Source organism: Schistocerca serialis, chromosome 2 (genome assembly GCF_023864345.2).
Source record: "Schistocerca serialis cubense isolate TAMUIC-IGC-003099 chromosome 2, iqSchSeri2.2, whole genome shotgun sequence".
Lineage (NCBI taxonomy): Eukaryota > Metazoa > Arthropoda > Insecta > Orthoptera > Acrididae > Schistocerca > Schistocerca serialis.
The window spans coordinates 926,568,849-926,590,930 of record NC_064639.1 but is presented as its reverse complement, the minus strand read 5'-3'; the positions used below and the strand labels follow the sequence as shown (position 1 = coordinate 926,590,930).

General features: G+C 41.9%; 1 protein-coding gene across 1 annotated transcript in view; it reads right to left on the bottom strand.

Annotated features, from left to right (window-relative positions):
* LOC126456522 (uncharacterized) overlaps positions 1-22,082 on the bottom strand; it is a 145,467-nt gene that overhangs the window by 46,066 nt on the left and 77,319 nt on the right. Inside the window, exons 3-5 of the mRNA XM_050092271.1 lie at positions 19,626-19,719; positions 7,398-7,460; positions 1,525-1,610 (exon numbers count right to left, since the gene is read on the bottom strand). Of these exons, the coding sequence (XP_049948228.1) occupies positions 1,525-1,610; positions 7,398-7,460; positions 19,626-19,719 (243 nt within the window). The remainder of the gene's footprint in view (positions 1-1,524; positions 1,611-7,397; positions 7,461-19,625; positions 19,720-22,082) is intronic.

The following is a 22,082-nucleotide window of genomic DNA, read 5'->3' as shown; positions in this document are numbered from 1 at the left end:
GTCACTCTATGGAATATCGACACAAAGACTCGCCCCAGAATAATAAATTTGAGAATCAGACCTCAGCTGGAAAAATCATGGCCACAGTGTTCTGGGACGCAAATGGTGTTATCCATGTTTATTTCCTTGATCGTGGAACAACAATAAATTCAGAGCGTTACATCAAAACGGTGCGAACTCTAAAACTACGCCTAACAAGCGTTCGAAAGGAAAAGGGAAATGTTATATGCAGCATGGCAATGCCAAACCACGCACTTCACGTGCCACCACAGCACAACTTCAGAGACTGAATCTCACCATCGTACGGCATCCTCCATACAGTCCAGATTTAGCACCGCCTGACTTCCATCTGTTCCCGATGATGAAACACATCATTATGCTTCTGATGAAGACGTTGACAAAACTGTGAGACTGTGGTTGCGGAAACAGAGTGTCGACTTCTTCGGTGACGTCTTCAGGAAACTTGTTCATCGTTGGCAGAAGTGTATCCAATTGGCTTGTGATTATGTGGAAAAGTGAATATTGGTAATTAAAGACCACATTCTAAGGTTTATTTCTGCGTTTGATTTAATAAAATATTCCCATCCAAAACCAGTTAACGAAGGTGGAGGCATTACTTTTCATTCAACCCTCGTAGAACACCATCAGATTACTATAGACATATCATGAACTTAGAAAATAATAGCGTACCTCTTTACAAAGATTAATATGTCATGGTATCATGTTGATCTCACTAGGAAGACGATCGTACATAATTTTCACGAGTTTTTGCATTATTACTTTCGTCTGATTAAGCGATAAAAAAAAGAAGCTCCATTGTATCTTTACACGTAGAACATTGACAAGAGAGAGAAATTAAACATACGGGTATCAGCTCTACATTTGCATCTGACTTCGGTGGCTACCTTGCCATATGTGGTAGATAGTATTTCATGTAGCCGTAGCCTAGCATCCCCCTTCCCCCATCCCTGGAAACCGCCCCCCCCCCCCCTAGCGATCCTCTTTCCTTGCCATTCATTCACGAATGACGCGTTGGAGGAACGATTGTTGGTAAGCTTGTTCGAATCTTTCTGATTTTACCCTTATGGTCTTTTCCAAGATATATTCGGAGAAAGCAAAATGTTGTTCGATTCAACTATGGGAACATGGTCTCTGAATTCTAAAAGTAAACTTCGCAGTAATGCAAACGACTCTCGTTGTGTCCGCTACTGGAGTTGTTCGAATATTTTCGTGGCACTTTCTTGCTTAATGAACGAACCCGTAACGAAACGCGCTGCTCCTCTTTGTAGCTTCTGTATTTCCTCTATCAATCCTACGTGGTACGGTACTAGCACCACCACCCAAACAAAATGCAATTCTCATTGGTTCTGGGTGACAGGATGGCTTGAAATGCAGCTTCTGGTACGCCAAGACGTCTATTCTCGCTTAATGGTATAAGTATGTGTACCATTTCTGTTCTGCAGCACATCTGAAACAGTAGTGAACAGCACATCTGAAACAATAGTGAACCATGTGTATACTTACGTTGCAGGATCCCAGGATGAGCACTATGTTGAAGATGACCAGCAGCGCACCAACTGTGGTCAGGGTGATGCTGGATAGCATGATCACTGCAACACACGTGTCACTCATAACTGATCATTAAACTATACAGCCTTGTACGGAAGGTAGATATGGGCGCTAAACTATTCAGGAAACAATATAATAGAAGCTTTTGCAGTGTTAGAGATGATTGCTGAAGATTAGATGGATAGATCCAATAACATGAGGTACGGAATCGACCTGGGGAAAGAAGAAACGTTTTGCGTAAATTGAATAAAAGGTGGGTTCGGTTGAGAGAATATGGCCTGAGGCATCAAGGAATCGTCAGTGTAGTGAATGGAAGGAAGTGTGGTAGGTAAAAGCTGTAGAGGGAGACCACGGCTTGGATACAGTAAGCTGGGTGAAATGGGTGGAGGTTACAGTAAGGCTTGCGAAGGATAGCTTTGCATAGTGAGTTGCATCAAATCAGTTCTTGGACTGAAGGCCATGTAACACTATAATACAGCGCCTCACAAATTTTCAGAAAATGAATTACGTCATTTTAAAATGAGACTTTGAGAGTTGAGAGAGAGAGAGAGAGAGAGAGAGAGAGAGAGATTGAGAGAGAGAGAGAGAGAGAGAGAGAGAGAGAGAGAGAGAGAGAGAGAGATTGAGAGAGAGAGAGAGAGAGAGTGAGAGAATGAGAGAGAGAGAGAGAGTGAGAGTGAGAGAGTGAGAGAGAGAGAGAGAGAGAGAGAGAGAGAGAGAGAGAGAGAGAGAGAGAGAGAGAGAGAGAGAGTGTTGGAGTGGGAGAGTGAGAGAGTGTTGGAGTGGGAGAATGAGAGAGTGTTGGAGTGGGAGAGTGAGAGAATGTTGGAGTGGGAGAGTGAGAGAGTGTTGGAGTGGGAGAGTGAGAGAGTGTTGGAGTGGGTGAGTGAGAGAGTGTTGGAGTGGGAGAGTGAGAGAGTGTTGGAGTGGGAGAGTGAGAGAGTGTTGGAGTGGGAGAGGGAGAGTGTTGCCTTTCTTGTGTGGTGAGATGCGGATGTAAAGTGGAGGTGTTCTGATGCATCATTGAGATTGTCACTGGAATGGTGTCGTAAGCATGGCACATTTAAGAACAATAGTTAATTGAAGAAGATTACAGTGTGGCCCAAAACTATTAAAAGTTGCATGTTGTTAAAGAATAACCTGTTGCCAATAATGGTCGCTACAAAATGCATTACGTCGCACCACCAGCAACTCGTCACAAAGCAAGATCAAGCCAGCTATTCTTTTAGTTACGTACATGCCTTGCCAGAGTAGTAAATGCATCGTTCTGAACACCATAGTGTTTGTTTAATTGATCCATCAACCTTGTGACTGATGCTGATTCTAACCATTCATTAACCATCAGCAGAGACAACCATTCACCACAAATACCGAGAAAAACACAATTACAATTGCAATTAAATTACATCAGGTAAATCATAAAGTAAGGTGCAGTAGTAATTAAAGTTCTTTCTACAGTGTAGCGAATCTACAGCATCCAGTCAGAAAGCACAAGGTATTTTACAGCGAACTGCTGACACTATTTCAACTAAAGTGGTTTTTATCATTTTGTGTTATGTACTTGGCAAATATTTTATGTGGTGTTGATTTTTGTAAGACTATCATCACCGAAGTGCGAGCTGTTAGTTAGCAAAGTCATTACGAACTTTCCTGAGACATATTTATTATGGAACAGACATTTGTCATGACCATTTGTTTCACTGAACCTGACAACAGACAGCATTACGGTGAGTAACGTAATTCAGTACATCTCACGTGATGTGTTAATAGTAACAATTACAGGTTTTTATCGTTGCAAGTAATTTCAGTGCATTACCAGTGAGTTTAATACTGCTCACGTTGTACGTGGCTTTACAATTAAACTCGAGTGTGTGCAATTTTGTCCCGCTACTGACTTCTTTTACACGTACAATTACGTGATTTCATTGTCAGTTCAGTCATTAACCAATTATACCTTATGCTTATTTTTCGACTGGCGACCGTAATTAATTATCTGCATTACTTTAAAGTAATTTTATTAAGGTTTTCTGTGTTCATTGTGCCGTTTTGACATTTTTTTGTATGTTGAACGAGAGCCACAATCTAGTTCTTTATACTAACATGTATTAAAATGAAGTGTTTTCCTGTAGGCCTATGAAAATTCGAAAAGTTCTTTGTGGGCTAAACCCGTAAACCACCACACTTTTGGCCTGACTGCAGGTGGAGTGTAGGCTTCCGTTCGCTAAGGCACTATGAGGGAGAGGGTGGTGCCCTGACCGCCTTTAACCCCCGGTAAGGATCCCCAGTACTCATTTGATAGCGGGCTGAGAGGACCTGTGGCCATCCTGGAGAGAATGGAACGACGAAAATGCTTCATTCCAGCGACGGACTGAACCTGGAACCTCCAAGGTTGGAGTCCGGCAGTCTGCCCCTTCGATCACAGCACTCAGTATCTTACGTTTAATTTCAATAATTTTTTATATATTTACAACCAAACAATTATCCTCGTTACTTTAGTGATTAGTTTGTCCAGTGATGGCAAAGTCAGATGGCTCTTAAAGAAAGTCGCCTGTACTACAGGGCTGCCAACACAAAAGGCGTCCAAGCCACTGTTTCTGTGACAATATACTGTCTGAATGCATTCGTAGCCTGTATTTACGATAGTAAGAATACTATCTTTAAGAACATGTTAAAGTGTTTAGTGTACGATTAAATTAACTGTATTTCTCTAATAAATATCTGCTACACTATTTTGCTTGGCATTAAAAAGTACACTTATACAATATGTGAAATAAGGCGATAGTTACATAATGTTCTTAAGATACCGAAAGTTACATAAAAGTCGCACTTCAAAAAATATCACATTATTGAAGTGGAGTGGAGTGCTTTCTATTAGTTCTCCGAATTAGCACTGACGAAACAAACCCTGTTTGAATGACACATTAGAAATTAAATCCATACAGTTATGAAGAGATTAACATACATTTCTTCTTTCAATGTGGCCTTAATGTCAATAGGTATTTTAGGGTTTCTGTGCGCGTTTCCATAACAAAACAGAATTGTAAAACTATGTTTATTATCATGTTAAATATTAACTGTTACTGAAAAGATGGGGTTGTCGGGCCCAGTTGCTGCTAACATGGAATTTCTCAGACCAGTCACCACATATAACTACAATAATATGAGCATGGCCCTCACAACACCAGTAGAAATAAAGTCCACCATAAAATCCTTAAAATCGAAAGAAATTCTTGTGCCTGTGATGATTAAACAGTGTTCCTCTGTCTTTAGTGAAATTTTAAATTATTTGTTTAACCAGTATTTTATCAATGCAAAATTTCCTGAACTGTTGAAATTTGCTGCAGTATAAGAAAGAAGATAAAGAAATACCATCAAACTTGCGTCCAATTTCACTTTTGCCGACATTCTCAAAATTTTTATCTCACCACAACTGAAATATTACCAAAGTCACATTTCGGATTTCTAAAGTTTACAATATTGAGAAGGCTATCTACACATACAGTGAATATGTACTTGATTCATTAGACAGTAAATTACAAGCTTCTGGTATATTTTGAGCGCTATCAAAGGTATTTCACTGTGTAACTCACAGTATCCTTTTGTGTAGATCAGAGAATTACTGATTAACAGAAATGCTGCAAAATGGTTCAAACCTATATCTCTAATACAAGACATGGGTGTCAATAGGAAAGAGACGTGTACAGCTATGAGGTATCATGCAACTGGCAATCAATAACATGTCTTATACCCAAGTGTCCGTCTTTTGGCCCTCAGGTTTTCTTGTGAATATCAATGACCTTTCGTCAACAACACTACCAGATGGCAAATTTATTTTGTTTGCAAACGATACAAACATTGCAATAAACAATAAATCAAGTGTAGTCTTAGAAATCCCAGCTAATGAAATTTTCATAGACATTAATAAATGGTTCCTAGCCGATTCTCTGTCACTAAACCTTCAAAACCAAACTATATGCAGTTCAGAACTTGTGAAAGTCTCCTGCAAATATATACCCAAAATATGACAAGCAGATAGAAGAACTCGACACTGTTACACTCTTGAGACTATAGCGTGATAAGAAACTTAACTGGGAGAAGCATAGCACAAAACTACGGAAGTGCCTAAGCAAATTTCTGTTTGCTATGTGAACGTTGTCAGACATAGGTGATACAGAAATAATAAAAGCTTCGGTAATATGCTTGCTTTCATTCCATTATACCATATGGGATTATTTTCTGCGATAATTCAGCAAGCCAAGCTAAAGTTTTCAGAGTACAAAAACGTGCAATAAGAATTATTTGAGGTGTGGACTGAATAAATTCCTGCAGAGAGCTGTTTAAGGAACTGGAAATACAAACTATTGATTTGATATATTTAGTTCTTAATGAAGTTGGTCATTAAAATTTTATCTTTCTACCAAATCAACAGCTCAGTTCGTGAAATCAATATTAGAAATAATAACTTTGACGAAGATTTAAAGTCACTTAGTTTGGTTCAGAAAGGTGTCCACTATTCATCAGTAAATATTTTCAATAACACGCCAGCACCCATAAAAAGTTTAACTAATAACGAAGTTTCGTTTGATAATATTGTAAAGGATTTATAGGTGATCTACTCCTCTTACACCATTTATGAATTTCTTAGAGAACCACTGGATGTGTCTATTTCATTAATAATATCACATTATGTGAATAATGAGTACAATCTGACTTATGTAAAAATGTTTTAAGGTTTTCAGAAATTACTGCAACCAGTCGCCTTTTATGTAGATGTATTTTATTTAACCATGACCGGTTTAGAGCTGCCTAGCAACTCATCATCAGATGGTATATACATTTAGTGCTTTTTTGTACCCATTGTGTGGGTGGTTGAGTATCTGTGGAGATAAATCTTTCTGCAGGTATATATATATCTCTTTTAGGACGTATTTTTGAAACCATTGTGTCTTGTTTTTCACAATTTCACGAGCTAGGCAGCTCGAAACCGGTCATGGTTAAATAAAATACATCTACATAAAAGGCGACTGGTTGCAGTAATTTCTGAAAGCCTTTTCACACCACAGTCGCAGTGTTCCACATCCACAATGGATAAAAGTCTTATGTAAAAATCTTTTGTGGCAATGAGATAATCGTATATAAGTGCTGCAAAATGTTTATTTTATATTTTCTGCAATAGCCTATGAATATCATATGCACATAAGTGTACTGAAGTCTTAATATTTGGTGGTAATTTATATATCCTTTTGAACGTAAGTATGCTTAAGATTTTATTTCTTTTTCATTTCTTTTTACTGAATCCAGATCCACAAAGGCAATTTCACTTGGGAACTTTGGAAGGTACATTGGCGTATGTGTTCTTATGTTGTAAATATTTATTGCACACTCTTCTTATCTGACATGTTCCACATCCCAGAGGATCTCCTCACTATGGATCAATTAGAACGAAAAGTACATCTAATCTGATTTAATCAAATCCATATCAATATGTTATTTCACTGAAAATGTTAGTTTTCTGAGGGTTCCCTTCAAATAGAGTCTAACGCATCAGTTCATTAGAAGATTTACACTCTCCCAGGCCGAGAACTATTGTGATATAGTTTTATTGAGAAGTCTGGGAGATTATTTCGCCTGAATTCATTTCACATGAAATGTTTCTGTTCATCATATTGAAGCTGGATGCCACTATGGCAGTTCTAAAGATTTCCCAGCGCAAGGATATAATGTATTACACTTTTTCGGGTAGTGTAGGCATACCAGGCATTTGCCCAGCAATGTGTTTTCCGAAACCTGTAATTACATTGTAAGTTACTGTTACAGACGATACGTACAGTCGTTCTTACTGATGTTCCCGCTCATACATGGGACCCAGTCGTAAACTGATGACTCCCGTGCTGAAACAAAACAGAATATTGTATTATGTGGTTACATAAGTTAAAATAATTGTCACAAATTGTAAACAGTAATAATATACTATGTTCATCAATGAAACACACTGGAATATTTATTTAATCATAGAAACTCCTGATCGCTCTGGCTAACAGTATATAATCAGCATACAATGTCGAAACTTCTGATACAAAAGTAATTGAATTTCTGTTTTATTTTTAGTCTACTGATGCATACCCCGAGGACTAAATAACTGGTGTTAATTAGGTCAGTAATATAAAACTTGAAGTTTGTTGACATAAGCTTTGCTCTGGGTATTACGTATTGCCCAGACGATAATGACAGTAGATTATATCGTTGCTGCATATTATGTAAATAGAAGCATTCGTAGTTGTTAAAGAACCCCAACATTTAGATATGCAACATACTCCAACACTGCTGTTCGAGAAATAATAAGATTCGTTTTTGAACTAAAATTAGATATCCCAAATACACTGTGCAAAAGAAGTAAACAGTCACTTCTGGAACCCTATCATTTTCTCCAATTGCGACGCTGAAATGTGAAGGTGCCTACAACCTTCCTCGATAACGGTGCAAAAGTGTGACCCTCGTACCAGGTCGGATTGAGGGAAGACATTGAAGCAATTCAGAGGCAGGCTGCTACATTTCTCACTGGTAGTTTCGAACATGTAGGTGTTAACGGAGATACATAGGGAACTCAAATGGGAATCTCTGGAGGAAAGGTGACGTTCTTTTAGAGAAACAGTACGGAGAATATTTACAGAACCGGCATTTGAAGCTGACTGCCAAACTATTCTACTGCCGCCAAAATACATTTCGTGTAAGGACCACAAAGATAAGATTAGAGACATTAAGACTCACACGGAGGCAAAGAGGCAGTCGTCTTTTCCTCGATTTGCGATTGGAACAGGAAAGGAAATGACTGGTAGTGGTAGAGGGTACCCTCCACCACGCACCGTACGCTGGCTTGCGGAGTATCTACGTAGATGTAGATAACATTTCACACACACCGCAGCTCGGAATCGACACGAAGAAGACTGAGGAGGTTTCGGGAAGAGCGCCCATGAAATCATCCCTTTCTTTGGTGCGTTTATTTACTCACATTCCGCAGTCGGAAACGACAGTTTGAACTGAAGTCAGCCGTAAAGGAATTGTCTGCTGAGCAGCACAAGTTCGACGATATAAAAGTCAGTTCGTAGTAAAAATACTGTCGCAGAAGAGACCGAGTAGCATAAGTACTGTAGTATAGTGGCTACGATACTAGACTGTTGCATGGAGGGTCGTGAGTTCGAAACTCACCTGAAATGTAACATTTTAATTTCTATATTCGGTTGGAGTACGTTCTATAAGTATCCAAAAAGGTGAAGAATCATTTTACTGGAATGTTCTGTGAATGTATATATACCGTATGTGTTCCTGCCGGAGGCAGTTTGCTCAGCGCTCTTGTATGTGCAAGTGCTGAATAAATTTTCGTTAAGTGAATTTAGTGTTCGTCATTCATCTAATTACACCTTCTTTTACGTGACATTATTTCTGTTATCGTTGAGTCCGATACATTTACATTATTTAATAATCACTTTCTGAACATTGCTGGCGAATTAAATAAAAACTAAGTTTCACCAGGGAATCAAATAGCTCTCGTGGAAAATGCCTTTCCGAGAATGATGTCTGAAATATTCTGCTGTGGTAGTGACAAGGGTGAGATTCAGACAATAATTAAATCACTGAAGACTACGGACTCTCATGGATATGACGACGCCCCACCAGACTATTAAAGTACTATGCTGCAATTTAACACCATAGTTAGCCACATTTGTAATTTTTCCTTTAAGAATTGTCAGCTTCCATAAGATTAAAGCACTCAGTAGTGAAGCCGCATTATAAAAGGGAGAAAGGAGTAATGTAAACAGTCTTAGACCTATTTCTGTGCCATCAGTGTTTGCTGAAGTTATTGAAAAGGCTGTGTTTGTAAGAATAATTGATCATTTTATTTCATTTAATTTGCTATCAAATGTACTATTCGGTCTTAGAAGTAATTTAACAACTGAAAATGCTATATATTATCTTCCCTCTGTGAGGTACTGGATGGATTAAACAAAAGGTTTCGAACTCTAGACATTTTTTTGATTTAATTAAGGCATTCGATTGTGTTTATCACAAAATACTGCTCCAAAAGTTGGACCATTACGGAATACAGGGACTACCTCAAAACTGGTTAACATCTTATTTGAACAGACAGCAAAAGATCATTATCCACAGTGCAGAAAATGGCTATGATATGGAGTCTGAGGGGGGCGCGTTCAAATGGGGGGGGGGGAGGGGGGAGGGGGGGGAAGGGGTACCCCAGGGATCATTGCTGGGGCCAATCCTGTTCCTTATTTATACTGTATAAATGGTGTACCCTCTAGTATTACAGGTGATTCTAATGTATTTTGTTAGCTGGTAAAGGAAATTGTGTGCAACATTGGCCACTGTTTCAATTAGTACAGTTAACAAGTTCGTGGCTTGTAGAAAGCAAACTACCTCTAAATCACAGTACGACTCAGTTTTTACAGTTTCTGGCACACAATTCAACAAAACCCGACGTTTTAATTTCACAGAACTGGCATATGATTCGTGAAACTGAACAATTCAAATTTCTAAGTGTTCAGATAGGTAGTAATCTGTCGTGGAAAGCCCACGTTCAAAGACTTAATTCTGCCATTTTTATTATTCGAGCGGTATCTACGTAAGTGTTAGTTTGACACGAAAAGTAGTCTACTTCGCTTATTTTCATTCGCTTATGACGTATGGTGTTACGTTTTGGGGTAACTCTTCCCATTCTCAAAGCATATTTTTGGCTCAGAAAAGGGCGGTTCGGACAACAAGTGGTGGAATTTCACGAACCTCTCGTCTATCCCTGTTCAATAGTCGGGGTATTCTGAGACTGGCTCCTCATAAATTTTTTAATGTCGTTTCTTGTTAAAAATATCAGCTCATTCCTAAAACGTAGCAGCTTTCACTCAGTTAATGCTAGGCAGAAATCTAATTTGCATCTGGATCGCACTTACTTGACTGTCGAGCAGAAAGGTGTACAATTTACTGCTGCATCCATTTTCAGTAAGCTACCACAACAATTCAAAAATCCTTGCAGCAATCCACTCGCTTTCAAATCTAAAGTGAAGAGTTTCCTCATGGCTTACTACTCCTATTCTGTCGAGGAGTGCATTGAAAAGTTAAGCTGATTCCTGTGTTGTAGTGCTGATTGTGTTTACATAACCTTATGGCTTCTCTTTGTAGGTTTCTTAAATATTATATTTTACTTGTTATTACTTTTATGTTGTAATTTCATGTACTTACACGTTAAATGACGTTGGGGATTTGCTCCTAAATCTGGACCTACGACCACATCGCCAGTGTATATTTTATATCCTGTTTACTTCGATCATCATCAGTTATTTTGCTGCGCAAATAGCAAAACTCATCTACTACTTCAAGTGTCTCATTTCCTAATCCAATTCCCTCAGCATCAACTGATTCAATTGAACTACATTCCATTATCCTTGTTTTGACTTTTGCTGATGTTCATATTACATCCTCCTTTCAAGACGACGTCCTTTCCGTTCAACTGCTCTTCCAAGTCCTTTGCCCTCTCTGACAGAATTACAATGTTATCGGCGAACATCAAGGTTTTTATTTCTTCTCCCTGGATTTTAATTCCTACTCCAAATTTTTCTTTTGTTTCCTTTACTGCTTGTTCAATGTACGGATTGAATAACATCGGGAATAGGCTACAATCCTGTCTCACTTCGTTCCCAGTTACTGCTTCCCTTTCATGCTCCTCGACTATTGTAACTGCCATATGCCTTCTGCACCAATTATAAACAGCCTTTCGCTCCTTGTATTTTACCCCCTGCTACCTTTAAAATTTGAAAGAGCATTGCAGTCAATATTGTCAAAGGCGCTCTCTGTGCCTACAAATGCTATAAATGTAGGTTTGTCTTTCCTTAACCTCTCTTTTAAGATAAGTCGTAGGGTTCATATTGCCTCGCGCGTTCTTACATTTCTACGGAATCCAAACTGATCTTCCCCGAGGTCGACTTCTACCAGTTTTTCCATTTGTCTGTATAGAATACGTCTTAGTATTTTTGCAATCGTTGTTCGCAGTGGTAATTAAAGGTTACATGGAAAACAAAACACTGGGAATAACGTGATGCCGGGCATATTGAAATTACGAAAGTGTTTTTCGTTGAAACGTGGTGTAAGACTCTCATACTGAATGAAATGACGAAATTGCCCAGAAAGTCTTGAGGATTAGCCATCGCTGTGTGATGCAGTGCCTGCAGAGGGGGGACCGCTAGATACACTCCTGGAAATTGAAATAAGAACACCGTGAATTCATTGTCCCAGGAAGGGGAAACTTTATTGACACATTCCTGGGGTCAGATACATCACATGATCACACTGACAGACCCACAGGCACATAGACACAGGCAACAGAGCATGCACAATGTCGGCACTAGTACAGTGTATATCCACATTTCGCAGCAATGCAGGCTGCTATTCTCCCATGGAGACGATCGTAGAGATGCTGGATGTAGTCCTGTGGAACGGCTTGCCATGCCATTTCCACCTGGCGCCTCAGTTGGACCAGCGTTCGTGCTGGACGTGCAGACCGCGTGAGACGACGCTTCATCCAGTCCCAAACATGCTCAATGGGGGACAGATCCGGAGATCTTGACGGCCAGGGTAGTTGACTTACACCTTCTAGAGCACGTTGGGTGGCACGGGATACATGCGGACGTGCATTGTCCTGTTGGAACAGCAAGTTCCCTTGCCGGTCTAGGAATGGTAGAACGATGGGTTCGATGACGGTTTGGATGTACCGTGCACTATTCAGTGTCCCCTCGACGATCACCAGTGGTGTACGGCCAGTGTAGGAGATCGCTCCCCACACCATGATGCCGGGTGTTGGCCCTGTGTGCCTCGGTCGTATGCAGTCCTGATTGTGGCGCTCACCTGCAAGGCGCCAAACACGGATACGACCATCATTGGCACCAAGGCAGAAGCGACTCTCATCGCTGAAGACGACACGTCTCCATTCGTCCCTCCATTCACGCCTGTCGCGACACCACTGGAGGCGGGCTGCACGATGTTGGGGCGTGAGCGGAAGACGGCCTAACGGTGTGCGGGACCGTAGCCCAGCTTCATGGAGACGGTTGCGAATGGTCCTCGCCGATACCCCAGGAGCAACAGTGACCCTAATTTGCTGGGAAGTGGCGGTGCGGTCCCCTACGGCACTGCGTAGGATCCTATGGTCTTGGCGTGCATCCGTGCGTCGCTGCGGTCCGGTCCCAGGTCGACGGGCACGTGCACCTTCCGCCGACCACTGGCGACAACATCGATGTACTGTGGAGACCTCACGCCCCACGTGTTGAGCAATTCGGCGGTACGTCCACCCGTCCTCCCGCATGCCCACTATACGCCCTCGCTCAAAGTCCGTCAGCTGCACATACGGTTCACGTCCACGCTGTCGCGGCATGCTACCAGTGTTAAAGACTGCGATGGAGCTCCGTATGCCACGGCAAACTGGCTGACACTGACGGCGGCGGTGCACAAATGCTGCGCAGCTAGCGCCATTCGACGGCCAACACCGCGGTTCCTGGTGTGTCCGCTGTGCCGTGCGTGTGATCATTGCTTGTACAGCCCTCTCGCAGTGTCCGGAGCAAGTATGGTGGGTCTGACACACCGGTGTCAATGTGTTCTTTTTTCCATTTCCAGGAGTGTAGGTGAATACGTTCATAGAGAAGGGCAGCTCAGAAGGAAACTGTTGCACAGCCTTGGTAACACTCAAGAAGCCACCCGCGACAACGCAGAATAGATAGGACGAACAAGGGCGAACGTAACTAGACCACATACAGTTTTACGTAGGGACGTATTTCAGAAAGTGCAGGTTTCAATGTTATGAAAAGAAATAGAAAATCGCTGCTCCAGTTTCGGTAAGACCAAGGTTTCATTTACCGTCTGTAATAAATCATTAATCCCTTATATTAATTTACAAGAATCTCTTGCAGCTGTACGCCAAATATAAATATATTTTCCAGCCTTGACCTTCATCTTTCTCCTTGTATGAACGGTTAGTGCTTGTCTGCGGAAACAACCCCATAAGAAAATACAGTACTTGAGAAACGCCTTTAGTCCAAAATTCTTGCAACCTACACTATCTCGATCTTCAAAGATTCTTGTACTACAAAATCAGGCAATGAGCCAGCTACAATTGCTACTATCATCCATTACTACCAGCAAAAATATTACCCACAGAAGCCAAAGAAACATCATCTGAACAATTAGGACCTAGAATAACTTGTTTCTTAAAAAACCACCGGTAACCTCAATGTTAACTCCTATACACTGGAATGTATCGGCGACGACAATACCTAGGTTCTACATCTACATTTACACTCCGCAAGCCACCCAACGGTGTGTGGCGGAGGGCACTTTACGTGCCACTGTCATTACCTCCCTTTCCTGTTCCAGTCGCGTATGGTTCGCGGGAAGAACGACTGTCTTAAAGCCTCCGTGCGCTCTCTAATATCTCTAATTTTACATTCGTGATCTCCTCGGGAGGTATAAGTAGGAGGAAGCAATATATTCGATACCTCATCCAGAAACGCACCCTCTCGAAACCTGGACAGCAAGCTACACCACGATGCAGAGCGCCTCTCTTGCAGAGTCTGCCACTTGAGTTTGTTGAACATCTCCGTAACCCTATCACGGTTACCAAATAACCCTGTGACGAAACGCGCCGCTCTTCTTTGGATCTTCTCTATCTCCTCCGTCAACCCGATCTGGTACGGATCCCACACTGATGAGCAATACTCAAGTATAGGTCGAACGAGTGTTTTGTAAGCCACCTCCTTTGTTGATGGACTACATTTTCTAAGGACTCTCCCAATGAATCTCAACCCGGTACCCGCCTTGCCAACAATTAATTTTATATGATCATTCCACTTCAAATCCTTCCGTACGCATACTCCCATATATTTTACAGAAGTAACTGCTACCAGTGTGTTTCGCTATCATATAATCATACAATAAAGGATCCTTCTGTCTATGTATTCGCAATACATTACATTTGTCTATGTTAAGGGTCAGTTGCCACTCCCTGCACCAAGTGCCTATCCGCTGCAGATCTTCCTGCATTTCGCTACAATTTTCTAATGCTGCAACTTCTCTGTATACTACAGCATCATCCGCGGAAAGCCGCATGGGACTTCCGACACTATCTACTAGGTCATTTATATATATTGTGAAAAGCAGTGGTCCCATAACACTCCCCTGTGGCACGCCAGAGGTTACTTTAACGTCTGTAGACATCTCTCCATTGATAACAACATGCTGTGTTCTGTTTGCTAAAAACTCTTCAATCCAGCCACACAGCTGGTCTGATATTCCGTAGGCTCTTACTTTGTTTATCAAGCGACAGTGCGGAACTGTATCGAACACCTTCCGGAAGTCAAGAAAAATAGCATCTACCTGGGAGCCTGTATCTAATATTTTCTGGGTCTCATGAACAAATAAAGCGAGTTGGGTCTCACACGATCGCTGTTTCCGGAATCCATGTTGATTCCTACATAGTAGATTCTGGGTTTCCAAAAACGACATGATACTCGAGCAAGAAACATGTTCTAAAATTCTTCAACGTATCGACGCCAGAGATATAGGTCTATAGTTTTGCGCATCTGCTCGACGACCCTTCTTGAAGACTGGGACTACCTGTGCTCTTTTCCAATCATTTGGAACCTTCCGTTCCTCTAGAGACTTGCGGTACACGGCTGTTAGAAGGGGGGCAAGTTCTTTCGCTTACTCTGTATAGAATCGAATTGGTATCCCGTCAGGTCCAGTGGACTTTCCTCTGTTGAGTGATTCCAGTTGCTTTTCTATTCCTTGGACACTTATTTCGATGTCAGCCATTTTATCGTTTATGCAAGGATTTAGAGAAGGAACTGCAGTGCGGTCTTCCTCTGTGAAACAGCTTTGGAAAAAGGTGTTTAGTATTTCAGCATTACGCGTGTCATCCTCTGTTTCAATGCCATCATCATCCCGGAGTGTCTGGATATGCTGTTTCGAGCCACTTACTGATTTAACGTAAGACCAGAACTTCCTACGATTTTCTGTCAAGTCGGTACATAGAATTTTACTTTCGAATTCACTGAACGCTTCACGCATAGCCCTCCTTACGCTAACTTTGACATCGTTTAGCTTCTGTTTGTCTGAGAGGTTTTGGCTGCGTTTAAACTTAGAGTGAAGCTCTCTTTGCTTTCGCAATAGTTTCCTAACTTTGTTGTTGCACCACGGTGGGTTTTTCCCGTCCCTCACAGTTTTACTCAGCACGTACCTGTCTAAAACGCATTTTACGATTGCCTTGAACTTTTTCCATGAACACTCAACATTGTCAGTGTCGGAACAGAAATTTTCGTTTTGATCTGTTGGGTAGTCTGAAATCTGCTTTCTATTACTCTTGCTAAACAGATAAACCTTCCTCCCTTTTTTTATATTCCTACTAACTTCCATATTCAGGGATGCTGCAACGGCCTTATGATCACTGATTCCCTGTTCTGTACATACAGAGTCGAAAAGTTCGGGTCTGTTTGTTATCAGTAGGTCCAAGATGTTATCTCCACGAGTCGGTTCTCTGTTTAATTGCTCGAGGTAATTTTTGGATAGTGCACTCAGTATAATGTCACTCGATGCTCTGTCCCTACCACCCGTCCTAAACATCTGAGTGTCCCAGTCTATATCTGGTAAATTGAAATCTCCACCTAAGACTATAACATGCTGAGAAAATTTATGTGGAATGTATTCCAAATTTTCTCTCAGTTGTTCTGCCACTAATGCTGCTGAGTCGGGAGGTCGGTAAAAGGAGCCAATTATTAACCTAGCTCGGTTGTTTAGTGTAACCTCCACCCATAATAATTCACAGGAACTATCCACTTCTACCTCACTACAGGATGAACTACTACCAACAGCGACGAACACTCCACCACCGGTTGCATGCAATCTATCCTTTCTAAACACCGTCTGTACCTTTGTAAAAATTTCGGCAGAATTTATCTCTGGCTTCAACCAGCTTTCTGTACCTATAACGGTTTCGGCTTCGGTGCTTTCTATCAGCGCTTGAAGTTCCGGTACTTAACCAACGCAGCTTCGACAGTTTACAATTACAATACCGATTGCTGCTTGGTCCCCGCATGTCCTGACTTTGCCCTGCATCCGTTGAGGCTGTTGCCCTTTCTGTACTTGCCCAAGGCCATCTAACCTAAAAAACCGCCCAGCCCACGCCACACAACCCCTGCTACCCGTGTAGCCGCTTGTTGCGTGTAGTGGACTCCTGACCTATCCAGCGGAGCCCGAAACCCCACCACCCTATGGCGCAAGTCGAGGAATCTGCAGCCCACACTGTCTCAGAACCGTCTCAGCCTCTGATTCAGACCCTCCACTCGGCTCTGTACCAAAGGTCCGCAATCAGTCCTGTCGATGATGCTGCAGATGGTGAGCTCTGCTTTCATCCCGCTAGCGAGACTGGCAGTCTTCACCAAATCAGATAGCCGCCGGAAGCCAGAGAGGATTTCCTCGGATCCATAGCGACACACATCATTGGTGCCGACATGAGCGACCACCTGCAGATGGGTGCACCCTGTACCCTTCATGGCATCCGGAAGGACCCTTTCCACATCTGGAATGACTCCCCTCGGTATGCACACGGAGTGCACATTGGTTTTTTTCCCCTCTCTTGCTGCCATATCCCTAAGCGGCCCCATTACGCGCCTGACGTTGGAGCTCCCAACTACCAGTAAGCCCAACCTCTGCGACCGCCCGGATCTTGCAGACTGAGGGGCAGCCTCTGGAACAGGACAAGCAGCCATGTCAGGCTGAAGATCAGTATCAGCCTGAGACAGAGCCTGAAACTGGTTCGTCAGACAAACTGGAGAGGCCTTCCGTTCAGCCCTCCGGAATGTCTTTCGCCCCCTGCCACACCTTGTGACGACCTCCCACTCTACCACAGGTGAGGGATCAGCCTCAATGCGGGCAGTATCCCGGGCAACCAAAGTCGTAGTCCGATCGGGGGATGCGTAGGACGAGCTGGCCGTCCCCGACAAACCCCCATCCGGAACCCCACAGTGATGCCCATTGACCACAGCCTCAAGCTGTGTGACCGAAGCCAACACTGCCTGAAGCTGGGAGCGAAGGGATGCCAACTCAGCCTGCATCCGAACACAGCAGTTGCAATCCCTATCCATGCTAAAAACTGTTGTGCAAAGAACGTCTGAACTAATCTACAGAGAGCGCAAACAAATCAACACAAAATTTTAACAGTTATTAAAATACAAGATTGTCTAGTAAATGCAGTAATGCTGCTACTTGCGCACTGCTGACACACTGCTCGGCGGCGGAAGGAGACTACGCGATTTTACACTATTCAGGTACTAAAACGAGATGCCACAACTCTCAAATACTATAATACGCCAGAAATTTATGAATTAGACAATGCAAGTACCAAAAACACGCAAAGAAAATAAGAATTAAACTATGTAACAAATGAGTGAGCTAGGAGTATACGACTTGCTGCTGCAGCTGGTTATCCAACGACGGCACGGAGCACACTGACTGTGACCAACCGACACTGGCCGTTCAAAACAAAAACAGAAGACAAACGACTACGCGAATTTACACTATTCAGGTACTAAAACGCGATGCTACAACTCTCAAATACTATAATACGCCAGAAATTTATGAATAAGTTAATGCAAGTACCAAAAACACGCAAAGAAATTAATAATTAAACTACGTAACAAATGAGTGAGCTAGGAGTATACGACTTGCTGCTGCAGCTGCTTATCCAACGACGGCACGGAGCACACTGACTGTGACCAACCGACACTGGCCGTTCAAAACAAAAACAGAAGACAAACGACTACGCGAATTTACACTATTCAGGTACTAAAACCCGATGCTACAACTCTCAAATACTATAATACGCCAGAAATTTATGAATTAGACAATGCAAGTACCAAAAATACGCAAAGAAATTCATAATTAAACTACGTAACAAATGAGTGAGCTAGGAGTATACGACTTGCTGCTGCAGCTGCTTATCCAACGACGGCACGGAGCACACTGGCGTGTCGCTAGATATGTGCATTACAGTGGCTGAATGAAATACGCAGTGACACCAACTGCTACGCACAAAGTCACTACTTACCTGAGAAACAAAATATTCTCAAGTTATCTTTCGTGCCAAGACTGATATTTGTTACGCATATAACTTCACAAAATTCTCTATATGACAACTAACACGTTTATTACACTGACTGTAATTACATGTTAAGTACTGATACACTCCCACGAAAACATCTGGTTTACACTAAATCATTTCTGCCACAAGGTCTATCCAGCCAGGTGTTCCTTGCATGTACGGTTGTATCGTAAAGAATATTTCTCGTGTGGTCACTCCAAATCCGCAACAAAAATGTACGGGAATCAAATCCTCCACTTATTTATTCGAAACCTGCTTCGATATGACGTCTGAGGAGATCTCGAAACTGCTGGTGCCTCATTGTGTTGAAACTTCATATGTGACGGTCTTCTGTACGTATTCAACTTTGGGTGCATAGAATTAGCGTCGGTACTATCAACAAGAGTTTGTGCAAAATGTTACTGACATCCAGAAGCATTTCCCTCCACTCAACCTCCTTGCATATTTGACCTCACTGCACTCACGTGTTCATATTCTCAGTCCCCAAACCAACTGAGATCCAAAATATTTGTTATATTTTATGGAGCCTCAGTGAAGGTAAACCCAAAGTACGTTGTTACCCCCGGCATCGTCATTAGAACAAGTGCATAAATAATGGTCCGACATCTTTCTTTTACCGAAAAGTGCAAAATTTCTGTTTGTAGAATAGTTCTATAATACTGAGAAGGGTTGTTCGAATGCACACGTCAGATGTGGCTGAAGAAAACTAATCTTTGAAAAATTTCTTTTCAATCATTCTGAACCTAATGTTACCCAGAGTTTTGTCAGATTTATTACGGAGTACGACGATTACATTGACAGTAGGATGGAAGGCGGTATCACGTATAATTGCGCATAGGTTTTGAGTACGTACCTTGGTATTTGTAGATAGAAAACGCTTCATCCTCTGGCAGAGCATCTAGAACTAGAGGACCAGCACCGAGGATCACCATCAGCGATCCCAGCAGCTGCAACAAAACACAGAAATGAGAAGCTTATTTATTAACAAAGATGGATTCATTTCATATCGCATATGAAATGAAATATCTGTTATTGATGTAGAAACTTCTGCTGACATTCCACGTAATTTGAAACTGAATGATAGAGTTGTATCAAAGCGCCGTCAGAAACTGAGGCCAACACCGATTAATACCTGCCGATGTTTCCTGTGTTGGAGATTGAACATATGGCACTGTCTGTACTATCAGTGCTACAGAAAAGGTGATTACTATGTTTATGTTTTTATAAGAGCAAATTTATTTAAAGAATTAGATTCGTTCACGTGCCTACCGATGAAATTATGTCATTCTGAATGAAATAAAAGGCCGTACAGGCCTTCAACGGCAGGGGTGACTTATTTGAGCACAAAACGGTCGACAGAAGCTTTTCACATTTCTCACCATTCGCGCACCGTGAAATTTGAGACACCCTTATTTTGTACAGGTAAAGTCCCGCAGCTCGTAAACACAGCGTGTCACTGCAAGAATCTATACTTGTTTTAAAAACCACCTACTTATCATAGGTCGTGTGATATGATGTAATAAAAAGTGAGATGTGTTAAAAACTGCTGCATCGCTCATGACTTTTAAATATGCTACCAACTCTATTCGCAGTAAATTTCCCAGACAGTATCCATACGTGGTGCGAAATATACCTACAGAATTGTAACGTGGAACGAAACATATATGAGGAAATATTACGTCATGAACACTGAGATCCATGAAAAACTGCCGCATTGTACGTGGCGTCTAAATTTATTACTTCTTTCCAACTAAATCAATTCGAAAGACATTTTGCAGACGTTAGCCACCTATGTCGCTGAATGTTCCCAAAAATTATACCACTTATTACGCATAGATCAAGAGATATGACGTCAGAAGCACTGTGGTGCGTGAAGAACTGCCGCACCTGGCGTGAGGTTTAAATTTATTACTTCGTTTTTAGTAACTATTCGCAACATATTTCATAGACAGGATCCACATATGTAGCAGAATGTACCTACAGAAATATATCATTATACCACACACAGCTCAAGAGATACGATATCGTAAACACAGATTCGCAAAAAACTGCCGCTGGACATGCAACTGGAAATATTGTTTAAAATCAAGTTCTGAGTTAAATGAACATGACAGAATTGTATTTTGCATATTGTGCTTCTTCCCAACGGCCTTGTCGCGGTAGTATCATTGTTCCCATGAGATCACCGAAGTTTAGCGCTGTTGGGCTTAACTAGCACTTGGATTAGTAAATATCTTCAACATTTCGCGGCCCTGTCAGCAACTGTATAAATATTAATTTAGATTTTAATAATGAACAGCCTCAGTTACATCGTTTACCTAGAAATTCACCTAGGTTTCAGTCGGGATAACCCAACCTATTTCAGTATAACAGTATCTATCGTTTGTCCATAGTGGACATCGTCAAGCTAAAACTACAAATCCATAAATTATCGTCAGAATGTAAAACAGCTTGCACTGACTTGGCCCCACTTCGCGACAGCACGCAGAACTCATGAGTTCCAGTACAGCACTCGTGACTGCCGCATCGCGGTCGCGAAGTGGGGCCGAGGCAGTGCAAGGTAAGTTTTACATTCTGACGATAATTTATGGACTTGTAGTTTTAGCTTGACGATGTCCATTAGGGACAAACGGTAGCTACTGTAATTCTGAAGAAGGTTGGATTATCCCGACTGAAAGCTAGGTAAATTTCTAGGTGAACGGTGCAACTGAGGCTGTTCATTATTAAAATTAATAATTGGATTAGTAACCGTTCGGGTCTGCGAGCACTGTTGGCAAGTGGGGTACCCTCAGCTCTTGCGAGGAAAATACTGGAGCCACTTGATCAAGAAGTCGCAGCTCCGGCCACGAAAATTGACAGCGGTTGGCGGATCGATGTATTACCCACATGCCCCTCCGTATCCGCATCCAGTGACGCCTATCGGCTCAGAATGACACGGCGATGGGTCCGTACCGTTGAGCCTACCGAGGTCTGCTCGGACGGACAGTTTTTCTATACTATGTTTCTTAATCTGTGTACTGTGCTTATACATTTCTACATCACGCACATTTCTTTGCACGACTGTTGCATAATTGCAAAGGTATTTTCACGAACACATGGAAATGAAATGTTTTTGATAGTGCACTACAGACAGTTTATTTTATTCCGTTTTTCGTTTCCAATAGAAAACTGGCAAAATGAATAGCCGGCCAACGCTCGGTTTTGTCAGCCAGTAGTTACTATTTTAGTAGGTGGTTGAACAGACTGACAGGGATAACAAATTCAACCTAACATGTGTCCAATTTTTGCTACAGAGATACAATTAGTGACT